The sequence below is a fragment of the Plecotus auritus genome (assembly GCF_963455305.1).
Source record: "Plecotus auritus genome assembly, chromosome: 2".
NCBI classification, from domain to species: domain Eukaryota; kingdom Metazoa; phylum Chordata; class Mammalia; order Chiroptera; family Vespertilionidae; genus Plecotus; species Plecotus auritus.
This window is the reverse complement of record NC_137771.1, coordinates 146374681-146386997: the sequence shown is the minus strand read 5'-3', so window position 1 is coordinate 146386997 and position 12317 is coordinate 146374681. Positions and strand designations below refer to the sequence as shown.

The following is a 12317-nucleotide window of genomic DNA, read 5'->3' as shown; positions in this document are numbered from 1 at the left end:
AAGGGCACATGCCCAGGTTGTGGGCTCGATCCCCAGTAGGGGGCATGCAGGAGGCAGCCGATCAATGATCCTCTCTCATCATTGATGTTTCCATCTTTCTCTCCCTCTCTCTTCCTCTCTGAAATAAATAATAATAAAATAATTGGTTGGTGTGTTTTTTCAAAGTACTACTGAAATTGTTTTTCAAGCTGTTAAGAAATGTATCATTTTTGAAATTGGTAATGCCCACTTTAACACTTTAAATTCTTTATAGATGAAATTGACAGTTCTTCCATGTCAGATGATGATAGAAAAGAGGTTGTAAATATTCAGACTTGGATAAACAAGCCAGACATCAAGCATCATTTTCCTTGTAAAGAAGTGAAAGAAAATGGACACATGTTTCCTAGGTACTTGTAAAAATGTCTTCTTCAGAAGTACAATTGAATTTAGGGAATTTAATAATATAAAACCAAACTACAAAAGAAATTTTATTTATCCAAATACAATAAGATATAATTTCCCTCTGATAATATACGTCTCGATTTTTAGAAAGATTTTTAATGTAATTTTTTATTTTGAAAAATTTAAACAAGAAACGTTGAAGAAACAGTACATTGAACCACCTTTATAAACCTCTCGTAGATTTACCAGCTTCTAACTTCTTTTCACACTATCCCATCTCTAGTTGAGTGTGTATATACATACACATATACTACATATGTATATATGAATTTCCTTTTTATCAAGCCATTCAGAATCAGCTTAGATATAACACTTAACCCTAAACACTTCAGCATAAATCTCCCAAGAAAATCTCATAACTCAAATAGTGTTATCACCTTTAAAATCATAAAAATTAACATGATTCAACATTCAGACCATATACTTAAATTTTTCAGAGTGCCCCCAAAGTATCTTTTATAGTCTTTGTTTGTACTTCCTGATCTGGGATCCAGTCAGGGTTCACACACTGTTATTTGCCTGTTATATCTATTTAGTCTCACCCAAAGTACTACACTCCACAACCATTTCTTCATTATTAATGAATCCTGTGAGTCTAGGCCTATTTGTTCGGCTGAATGTCCCACAGTCTAGACTTTTCTGGTATTTTTCTTATTGTATTACCTAAAAGTGTATGAGTATTATCACTATATTAAAGCTGAGACACAAGGTGGGGGGTGAGACACAAGGTGGGGGGTGTTAATAATCCTGTGCACATTTTGTCTTTAGGATACAGTTATAGAATATTATAAAATACGTAAGGCAGCCCAACTATTGCTTAGTGGTCTTTAATATTGGGCATATGCTATGGTATGTTGAATGAGAATACTTTGTGAATATAGACAATACTGTTAAAAGTATGGAAGGTAGTATATTTTACATACCATATAGAATAGATTCTAAAAATCGATTATTTTAAATCTATTACTTTAATTGTATTGTACTTTTTATAAAATACTAGAGACCCAGTGCACGAATTCATGCACGGGTGGGACCCCTTGGTCTGGCCAGCGATCGGGACCATCTTGCCCAGTTCAGATTGGGGAGATCAGGGCCGGCTGGTCAGGGGAGGGACTGCAGGAGGTTGGCTGGCTGCGGGAGGTTGGCTGTGGGACCTCATTGACCACCAGGGGGCAGCTCCTGCATTGAGCATCTACCCCCTGGTGGACAGTGCGCGTCATAGCAACCAGTCATTAGGTCATTCAGTCGTTTAGGCTTTTATATATATAGCTTATACCTGTGTTCTTAGACAGTCAAAGGTTTATCTGTTAATAAGACATAAGGGAAAAATTAAAAGCTTTTATTAGGTAGCTTATCTATAATAAAAGCATAATATGCTAATTAGACCCAACAGCCGAACAACCTTCCGGAGGAAGCCAGGGCTGCGAGGGCTGAGGCCAGCTGCCACGGCTGCGAGGGCCGAGGCAAGCTGCCGCAGCTTCAAGGGCTGAGCCCCTTGCACATATTTCGTGCATCAGGCCTCTAGTCCTATATAATAAAGAGCTAATATGCTAATTAGACCAAACAGCAGAACAGCCATCTAGGCGACCTTCTGGATGAAGCCGGGGCTGCAAGGACCGAGGCAGCCAGGGCTGTAAGGGCCGAGCCCCTTGAACAAATTTTGTGCATCAGGCCTCTAGTCCTATATAATAAAAGCCTAATATGCTAAGTGTCTGATCGTCCATTCAACCAATCAAAGCGTAATATGCTAATGGTATGCTAAGGCTGCTCAACTGCTATGATGTGCACTGACCACCAGGGGACAGATGCTCCAACTCGTAGGTTAGCTTGCTGCTTTGGTCTGGCCGATTGGGACTGAGTGAGATGGGCCGGACATGCCCTGGAGCCCTCTCATGGTCCCTCCCCAGCTGACCAATCTCCCGCATCTCTCCTGGCCCCGATCATGCTCCAGTGGGGTCCCTTGGCCTGGCCTGCACCCTCTTGCAATCCGGGACCCCTCGGGGGATGTTGGAGATCCCGTTTTGGCCCTATCCCGCAGGCCAGGACGAGGGACCCCACAGATGCACACATTTGTGCACTGGGCCTCTAGTTTGTTTATAATGAGCCTTTGTATTTTTAACTTGAAAGTAATTTCATCTAGAGTTGAACATTTTTTATAATTGGGGCTACTGAAGTAATAGCTATTTTAAATGACATTTTAAAAACATTCTTTTTGTTTTTTAATGCTTTTTCTCTCAAGTCATCTGTTGGTTACTGCAACACATATGTACTGTCTAAGGGAGATTCTTTCACGGAAAGGATTGGCTTATATACAGTCTCGACAAGCACTAAATTCTGTGGTTAAAATTACATCCAAAAAGAAACATCCTGACCTAATTACCTTCAAGTATGGAAACAGCAGTGCTTCAGGAATAGAAATCCTGGCAATTGAAAGGTAAGATTTTCTTAGGATGATATTGTCTAAATTATTGAATTAGTTCATTATTAAACATGGTTTGTTTCTCTATTTAGGGGAAGAGGTGGTGGAATAGGATATTTGAACCACTTTCGTTAATATTCTTTGCTATCTTTTTCTTCCAAATTCTTAGTCATCTGTGTTTTAGCCATCAGCCCATGATTTTAGTAAGTACCATAACTAATTAAACTTTTTAACAGAAGGGTCTTTAAGAATAACCTGTACCGGTGTTGCACTAAATGCTGGTTTGCAATCAAATAAGTTTTTTCAGAATATAAGTCAATGCTTTTATTTTCTTTCATCAAATTCTTATTTTTTTTAAATGTCAGTGAACTAAGCAGTGTACTGAATGGTGTAGTTTGCAATCTGGTATAAGCTCCTCCTTGAACCAGTGACAAATAGTTCATGGACTGGCACAGGGCCATATACCACATTGATCTTGAAGCTAAACCATATTTAATCTTATAAATAAAAATGTGAAGCCAAGAGGGATTAAATGACTTTCACATCTTCACACCTACCTTCTAACTCTTGATCTGCAGTTCATTCCACCTTGCTGTACACTATGAAAAATCACCTTGCTTTTGCATTTAGATTTTCTTTGAAACATGCTTTTGAGTATATGTTAATATAAGTTCTGGGGAGTACATAGGAGGACATTTCTGCTGGCTTTGTAAGTCAGGGAAAGCTTCCCATTGGAGGTGACATCGAAACAGAGTCCTGAAGAAAAAGCACTGTATTAATATGTATATATTTTCCCCCCACAGGTATTTGATTCCAAATGCAGGAGATGCTACCAAAGCCATAAAACAACAGATCATGAAAGTGTTGGATGCTTTGGAAAGTTAATATAAAAGAAAAGTATTACAAAAGAAATTAAGGCAACCAAGAGAAACATGGACATTTTCCTGACTGAGTGCTAACTGGAGACCTTTCATTTGCTCATGGGGATATTTGAAAAGTTTAAATTATTATAATTAATCTCTGGACAGTTAATTTTTAAAATTTTTCCTTTTGCATTTTTGGCTTTGTAAAATGATTAATTATAAAAGTCAGTTATTAAGTGACTTTGAAGTAACTGACCCTGTGCCCTTATGAACTAAGGGAACAGAATGCAGTTCTGTTTTGAAGAGCTGTTTTAAGGGAACATGCATCACTTTCAGATTTAAAAACAATACACATATATATATATTTGCAATGTCTTCACTGAAAACTAGAGATAGAATTAGTTGAAGAGAGCCTGTTAATTGCTAACTTGGTTTTACCCACTGAGCAATATCAGTAACTAAAAAATATTACATAGCTTAATAATTAGCTTGCCGTTTCTATTCTTAAAAAGAGTGTTATCTTTTTAATGAAATGGATAAAGATTCCAGCCAACTCAGAAATTCAGTCCAGATAGTGAAATGTTGAAACATCAGTTTCCAAACATCTTTGCACCATTAGCTAATAATTTGAACACGAGTGCTTCAGATACTAAACTTCATCCTAATGGTTTCAATGGAGCAGTTAAAAGCAATATATATAAGTAGGTAGGCATGTTAAGATTACAATTAACATTTTGAGGACAGAATTATATCTGTACAAATGTCATTGGTCTTTATTACAAATGCAATATTTGATTTAGGGTATTTAAGACAGGTGTTGAGCACACACGGATTTATCCTCAGTGAGATTATGGTCTGTGACCACAAATATCCACTTAAATAAAAGCCAAATAATCAGAGAGCTGTATAAACTATAGTTGTTTTTATCATCACTTTCTGAAATTTCTCCTTTGGTTTTTGTCTTGTCTTATAAAAATTCCAGTGGTTTGAAACTATTTTTTTTTCTCTTAATATGACAAAACTGTAAAGTGATCTGCTTTATTTCACAGCTTCCTCAACTTAACTTATTGAGAGATTCATATTAGACATGTTAGGTAAGAGAAATCCAAGAACACATTTGAGGACGTGGAATAACTTCTTGTAAAATCTGTTTGGAAAGTAGCAAATCCTTACAATCTTCCATGTTTTAAAGTGTAATGGATTATCTCTAAGGGGTTGATAGGAGAAATATTTAGACATATCCTGTTTTCAGATAGTAATTTTAACTTCATGGAAATCAAGTGAATAAAAGGCAGCATAGGTCATGGTATTTTGATATTTTATGCTAATTAAATAAAAACAGTTTACTTGAGTGGTTGAAGACATTTGCATGAAATTGCTCCTGGTGCAATAATTGATATTTATAACTCTCTCCACAACTGTTATATTGCATTTTTTCCTTTTCTTGGCACCCCCTTTAGAAATGTCCTGAAGTCTCATCCCCCCACTCCCCATTTCAGCTATGGGACTTTTTACATAATATTAATGTAAAGGTGTTTGTGTTAATGTTTATAAATTACAGTTGTAAATAAACCAATACAGTTTACGCAAAACTTTCTTCTTAATGACAGTCTCTCTCTTTTTCTTCCCTCCCCCATTTGTCAATCTTTATAGATACCAAAAAATTAGAAAATTGAGGGCTATTCTTTCAGTGGAATTTAAAGGTTTAGATTTCAGATTTAAAAGTACAGTAAACCCTCGATTTTATGGAACTCAATTTAACGGACTTCGGATTTTATTTATTTACTAGAGGCCCAATGCATGGATCTGTGCACCGGTGGGGTCCCTCAACCTGGCCTGCACCCTCTCACAATCCGGGACCCCTCGGGGGATGTCGGACTGCTGGTTTCAGCCTATTCCTGAAACAGCAGGCGGCTGGGGAGGAGCCCAAGGCTGGGCGCCACACTGCTCCTGCTCATTCCAGCCCCACTGCGCTTGCCACCGCTGCTGCCTGCTCAGTAGCGCTGCAGCAGAGGTGGGAGAGGCTTACGCCACCGCAGCTGCACTTGCCAGCCATGAGCCGGGCATCTGGCACCCATTGGTCAGCTGAGCAGCTCTCACGCTGTGGGAGTGCACTGACCACCAGGGGCAGCTCCTGCATTGAGTGTCTGCCCCTGATGGTCGGGCGTGTCATAGCAACTGGTTGGTTGGTCACTTCAGCTTTTATATATATAGATATATATAGATTTATTTTTTTGTTAATCCTCATCTGAGGATATTTTTCCTTTTGATTTTTTAGGGGGAGTGGAAGAGAGAGGGAAAGACAGAAACATTGATGTGAGAGAAACACATTGATTGGTTGCCTCCTGCACATGCCCTGACCAGGGGAGGAGCCTGCAACCAAGGTACGTGCCCTTGAGCAGATTCAAACCTGGGACCTTTGGTCCGCAGGTCGATGCTCTATCCACTGAGCCAAACCGTCTAGGGCTGGACTTCAGATTTTAATGGACAAAATTTCTGGTACATATGTCATGTGAAAATTAACACCCTGTTAATTTTAAAATGCTTTTAACCAATATTATAATTAAATTAACAGCTTATTTTTTTTGTTATTCACTTATTTTTTAAAAATTTTAGCGAATAGGCCATATGCTGGAAAAAAAACTAGTAATTTCTCCAACATAAATAAATATTGCATATCTACAACTATAGTCTACATATTTAAATCCAAGAGTTACCATTCATAAACAGTGCTCAGGGAGTGTTAGCACATGATCACACCTCAAGGAGCCTTAATTGGTTCTGTTGTCTGTGGTGTCGCTCCACAGCAGTTTTAGCACACATTACGCCACGCCCCAGCAGTGTGCATTTGTTTACTCTCGGTGACTGGTGAATGCACTCATTTACTAGGCCTAATCAGTATAAATTTAAAATTATAGTGATACATATAGAAAACTTACCTGAAATTAAACTTTTCATACATAATTACACAAACATGTCTACGTAAGTAAAAACAGACTAATATTTCAATTTTCTAGCATACTTATTTGGAAAACCTACTTTATTATATAACGGACTTTCTGCTTTAATGGACACCCTCTCCCCCAAATTAGTCTGTTACATTGAGGTTTTGCTATTTCTGTTCATCTAGATGGGAACGGGGGAAGAGATAATTTAATACTAATGACATTAAATTCCACATGTAGTAAATTGAACTTCAGCTTGTTATCACCACAGTTACTAGTCATGAATATGAAATGAAAATACAGTTCACTGATTTAGGCACTTATATAGTTCATTCTTCCTTCATTGGCTCACTTAACTGCAGAATGAATTCACTCTGGGATATTCAACTCAGGGACACTCAGGATTGCAGAGGCTGCAACGTTATGAGGTATTATTTTCTGTATTTTCCTGTTGAGAAAATCAAGTTCAAAGAAATTGAGTGAGTGAAAAGGGATAGTTATTCACCTTTAACCCACTTCCTGGGAATTACAATTGCTTATTAAGGTATGACTTGAATTCTATATATACATTTGATGCCACTTGTCCATAATTAATAAAATATGTTTTCTAGTAGGGATGATAAATTTGTACTGATATACTTTACCATTTTTGCAACTGGTATGTTTCACACAGAACCTTTAACTCCTTAGCACAGTGGTCGGCAAACTCATTAGTCAACAGAGCCATATATCAACAGTACAGCGATTGAAATTGCTTTTGAGAGCTAAATTTTTTAAACTTAAACTTCTTCTAACGCCACTTCTTCAAAATAGACTCACCCAGGCGATGGTATTTTGTGGAAGAGCCACACTCAAGGGGCCAAAGAGCTGCATGTGGCTCACGAGCAGCAGTTTGCCGACCACGGCCTTAGCATATTCTAACATACTAACCTAAAAAGCCATAGATTGGCAGTTGTGTTTTTTTTTTATTTTTAATTTAATAAATCTTTATTCAGATTATTACAATTGTTCCTCTTTTTTTCCCCCCATAGCTCCCCTCCACCAGGTTCCTACCCCACCCTCTGCCCTTACCTCCCCCGCACTGTCCTCATCCATAGGTGTGCGCTTTTTGTCCAGTCTCTTCCCGCACCCCCCACTCCCCTTTTCCCCCAAGAATTGTCAGTCCACTCCCTTTCTATGCCCCTGGTTCTATTATATTCACCAGTTAATACTGTTCATCAGATTTTTTATTACCTTGGTTTTTAGATTCACTTGTTGATAGATATGTATTTGTTGTTCATAATTTTTATCTTTATCTTTTTTTTCTTCTTCCTCTTCTTAAAGAATACCATTCAGCATTTCATATAATTCTGGTTTGGTGGTGATGAACTCCTTTAGCTTTTTCTTATCTGTGAAGCTCTTTATCTGCCCTTCAATTCTGAATGCTAGCTTTGCTGGGTAGAGTAATCTGGGTTGTAGGTTCTTGCTATTCATCACTTTGAATATTTCTTGCCACTCCGGTCTGGCCTGCATAGTTTCTGTTGAGAAATCAGCTGACAATCGTATGGGTGCTCCCTTGTAGGTAACTAACTGTTTTTCTCTTGCTGCTTTTAATATTCTCTGTCTTTTGCTCTTGGCATTTTAATTATGATGTGTCTTGGTGTGGTCCTCTTTGGATTCCTTTTGTTTGGGGTTCTGTGCACTTCCTGGACTTGTAAGTCTATTTCTTTCACCAGGTGGGGGAAGTTTTCAGTCATTATTTCTTCAAATATGTTTTCAGTATCTTGCTCTCTCTCTTCTTCTGGCACCCCCATAATTCTGATGTTGGTACGCTTGAAGTTGTCCCAGAGGCTTCTTACACCATCTTCAACTTTTTGGATTCTTTTTTTCTTTTTGCTTTTCCGGTTGAGTGTTTTTGCTTCTTTGTATTTCAAATCTTTGACTTGATTCTTGCAGTCCTCTAGTCTGCTTTTAGGTCTCTGTATGATATTTTTTATTTTAGTCAGTGTATGCTTAATTTCTAGTTGATCCTTTTTCATATCCTCGAGGGTCTCATTAAATTTATCAGCCTTTTCTAGAAAATTCTTGAAAAACCTTATAACCGTGGTTTTGAACTCTATATCCAGTCATTTACTTTCCTCCATTTCCTTCATTTGTGACCTGCCTCTTTGTCTCTGCATTTTGGCTGCTTACCTGAGTTGATGGAGTGGCTTTGTGTGCTAGGTGTCCTATAGGGCCCAGTGGCTCAACCTCCCCAGTTACCTGAGGTGAACACTCTTGGTGGGCCCCTTTGTGGGCTGTGTGTGCAGTCTTGTTGTAGTTAAGCCTAGATTGTTGTTAGTATCACTGGGGGGAGTTGACCTCCAGGCCAATTGGCTGTGAGAATCAGTTGTGTCTCCGCTGGGAGAGCTTCTGTGCTCAGCTTAGATGGGGTGGAGTCTCAGGGTGGAGCAGACAGCCTTGGTTTCCCATCAGCCCCATCAGCCCCGTCCTACGAGGCCCCTGTCTCAGTGTCCCGCGGCAGTGGCTGCGCGCACCTCTGAGAGAAGGCTGCCCTCGAATTTCGCCTGCTGCCAGACAGTCCACTTTCTCCCCGAATGAGTCTGGGTACCCAAAGTCTCACCCGGAACTGGATTTCAGTGCAGTCGGGAGGTTTTTCACTCCCGAACAAGAAAGCTAGCCGTATGCTTGCTGCCCGCCCTTTCCACGCACGGGTCTCCGCACCTCTGTCCTCCACAGCTCCTCTGGGTCTCAGTGTCCTTTTATCTTTCCTTCTAGTTGTAGAATTTCCACTCAGCCAGCTTTCCGGTGGTTCTGGACGATGTCTGCTCTGTCTTCCAGTTGCAGTTTTGAAATTGTTGTGCGAGGCAGCAGTTTAGGTGTTTACCTGTGCCACCATCTTGGTTTCCTCATCGTGTTGTTTTTTTTTAAATTGACAGTTTGACTTGGGGGAAACCCAACTCCATACGTTGAATGTGCGATGAAAGTAATAGCTCATTTTCACCATTAACATCTTTTTTGGGGTGATGGGGATGTTTGTTTTCATTTTTTAGTTTTATATTTCAATAACAGTTTACATTCAGTATTTTGTATTAGTTTCAGGTATATAGCACAGTGATTAGACAATCATGCTGAACTTTAAAAATATAACATCTTTATTGAAATACAATTCACATACCATAAAATTCAACTTTTTAAAAGTCTGCAATTCAGTGGCTTTTAATGTTTTCACAGAGTTGTGCAACCATTACCACTGTTTAATTCCAGAACATTTTATAACACCAAAAAGAAATCCCATACACATCCCATTTACCCCCTCCAATCCTTGGCAACTACTAATTTACTTTCATTCTCTCTGGATTTGCATATTCAGGACATTTCATGATAGAAGGGAATTATACAAGTGGCTTTTGAGTTTGGCTTCTTTCACTTAGCATGTTTTAAAGTTTCATTGATGGTATAGCATAAACCACAATTTCATTTGTATGGCTGAATATTCCATTATATGGATATTATCACATTTATTTATGTATTCATTACTTGATGGGCATTTGGTTTGACTCTACTTTTTGACTATTATAAGTAACTAGAGGCCCAATGCACAAAATTCATGCAAGGGGCTCGGCCCCCACCTGCCACGGTGGCCACCTTGGCCCTTGCAGCTCCAGCTTTGTCTGGAAGGACGTCTAGTCTAATTAGCATATTATGCTTTTATTATTATAGATGTTGCTTTGAACGTTCGTGTATGACTTTTTATGCTGACATGTATTCAGTTCTTTTAGATAGCTTCCTTGGAGTGGAATTACTCTGTCACATGTCAGTTCTACACTTCAACTTATGAGGAACTCCTGTTTTCCAGAGGAGCTTTACCATTGACCACATGTGAGTGCTGTAATTTCTCTACTTCCTCACCAACACTGTTTTTGTCCATCTTTTTTATTATAGCAACCTAGGATGTGAAGTGGTATCTGTGGTTTCCATGTGCATTTTCCTAAAGACTAATGTTGAGTATCTTTTCATGGGCTTACTAGCCATTTGTATATCTTTGGAGAAACTGTAAATTCAGATTCCTTGCCCATTTTTTAATTGTTTTGTCTTTTTCTTGTTGAGTAGTAAGAGTTCTTTACATATTCTCAATACGAGTGTCTTATCAGATATATGATTTGCTAACATTTTCTCCTATTCTGTGGGTTGTCTTTTCACATTCTTGATGGTGTCCTCTGAACCATAAAAATTTTTAGGTTTGTTGATGTTCAGCTTATTAATTTTTTTTATTTTATTACTTGGTGCTTTTGATGACATATCTAAGCCACCAGTTGCCTAATTAAAAGTAATGAAGGTTTACTCCTATTTGTTCTTCTAAGAGTTTTATAGTTTTAATTTTTTCAATTAGATCACATTCATTTTTTACTTAGTTTTTGTATACGATGTGAGGTAGGGTCCAGCTTCATTCTTTTGCATGTGGATATAAAGTCATCCCAGCCATTCTCTGTTGAACATTGAATAGCCTTTTTGGAAATCAGTTGACATAACTGTGGGGTTTTATTTCTGTACTCATTTCTATTCCATTGGTCTATAAATCTGTTCTTATGCCAGGACCACACTGTGTTGATCACATAGCTCTGTACTAACTGAAATTGAGAAGTATAGCCCTCCAACTTTGATCCTTTCCAAGGTATTTTCTGAATTTCCTGTCTCAGTCCTTTGAATTTCCATATGAATTTTTAGATTAGTTTATCAGTTTCTGCAGTAAAAGTAGCTAGGATTTTGATGGGGATTGTATTGAATCTGTAAATCAGTTTGGAGAGTATTGCCATCTTAATACTATTTATTGCCTTCCAGTTTATGAACATAGGATGTCTTTCAATTAATTGGTTTGGGTCTTTAATTTATTTCAATTATGTTTTGTAGTTTTTCAGTGTGTAATTCTTATAATTTTATTAAAACATTCCTAAGTGTTTTATTCCTTTTGCCACTATTATAAATTGAATTGTTTTCTTAATTTCATTTTCAGATTGTTAATTGCTAGTGTAGAGAAATATAATTGATTTTTTTGTGTGTGTAGCTTGTATCCTCCAACATTTAAGTTTTTATTAGTTTTCACAGGTTTTTTTTATGTGGATTCATTAAGATTTTTTACATCCAGGATCCTATTATCTAAGAACAGAGATAGTTTTACTTTTTAAAAAAATTTTTTTGAAATATATTTTTATTGATTTCAGAGAGGAAGAGAGAGATAGAAACATCAATGATGAGAGAGAATCATTGATTAAGCTGCAACCTGGGCATGAGCCCTTGATCAGAATTGAACCTGGGACCCTTCAGTCTGCAGGCCACACTCTACCAGGCGTCCTCAAACTACGGCCCGCGGGCCACATGCGGCCCGCTGAGGACATTTATCCGGCCCGCCGGGTGCCGCTGCCTGTCCTGCTTAGCAGCTGACTCGTCCCGGGCCCGCAGTGTGCATAGGAATTTGTTCATAGTTTTTTTTTTTTTTTTAAACTATAGTCCGGCCCTCCAACGGTCTGAGGGACAGTGAACTGGCCCCCTGTTTAAAAAGTTTGAGGACCCCTGCGCCAAACCAGCTAGGGCACGTCTTTCTTTCCAATGCCTTTTATTTCTTTTTCTTACACAATCACCCTGGCTAAAACTTCCAGTACAACACTG

General features: G+C 38.4%; 1 protein-coding gene across 5 annotated transcripts in view; it reads left to right on the top strand.

The window, feature by feature from the left end:
- TBC1D23 (TBC1 domain family member 23) overlaps positions 1-5328 on the top strand; it is an 81086-nt gene extending 75758 nt beyond the window's left edge. For 3 of the 5 annotated variants that reach the window (XM_080654110.1, XM_080654111.1, XM_080654112.1), the window contains 3 exons: positions 254-389; positions 2684-2878; positions 3667-5328. In XM_080654110.1, coding sequence (XP_080510236.1) covers positions 254-389; positions 2684-2878; positions 3667-3748 — 413 coding nt within the window. In that variant the 3' untranslated portion in view covers positions 3749-5328. The remainder of the gene's footprint in view (positions 1-253; positions 390-2683; positions 2879-3666) is intronic. The other 2 variants (XR_013959832.1, XR_013959833.1) reach the window with 2 other exon arrangements.
- The last annotated feature ends 6989 nt before the right edge of the window (positions 5329-12317 follow it).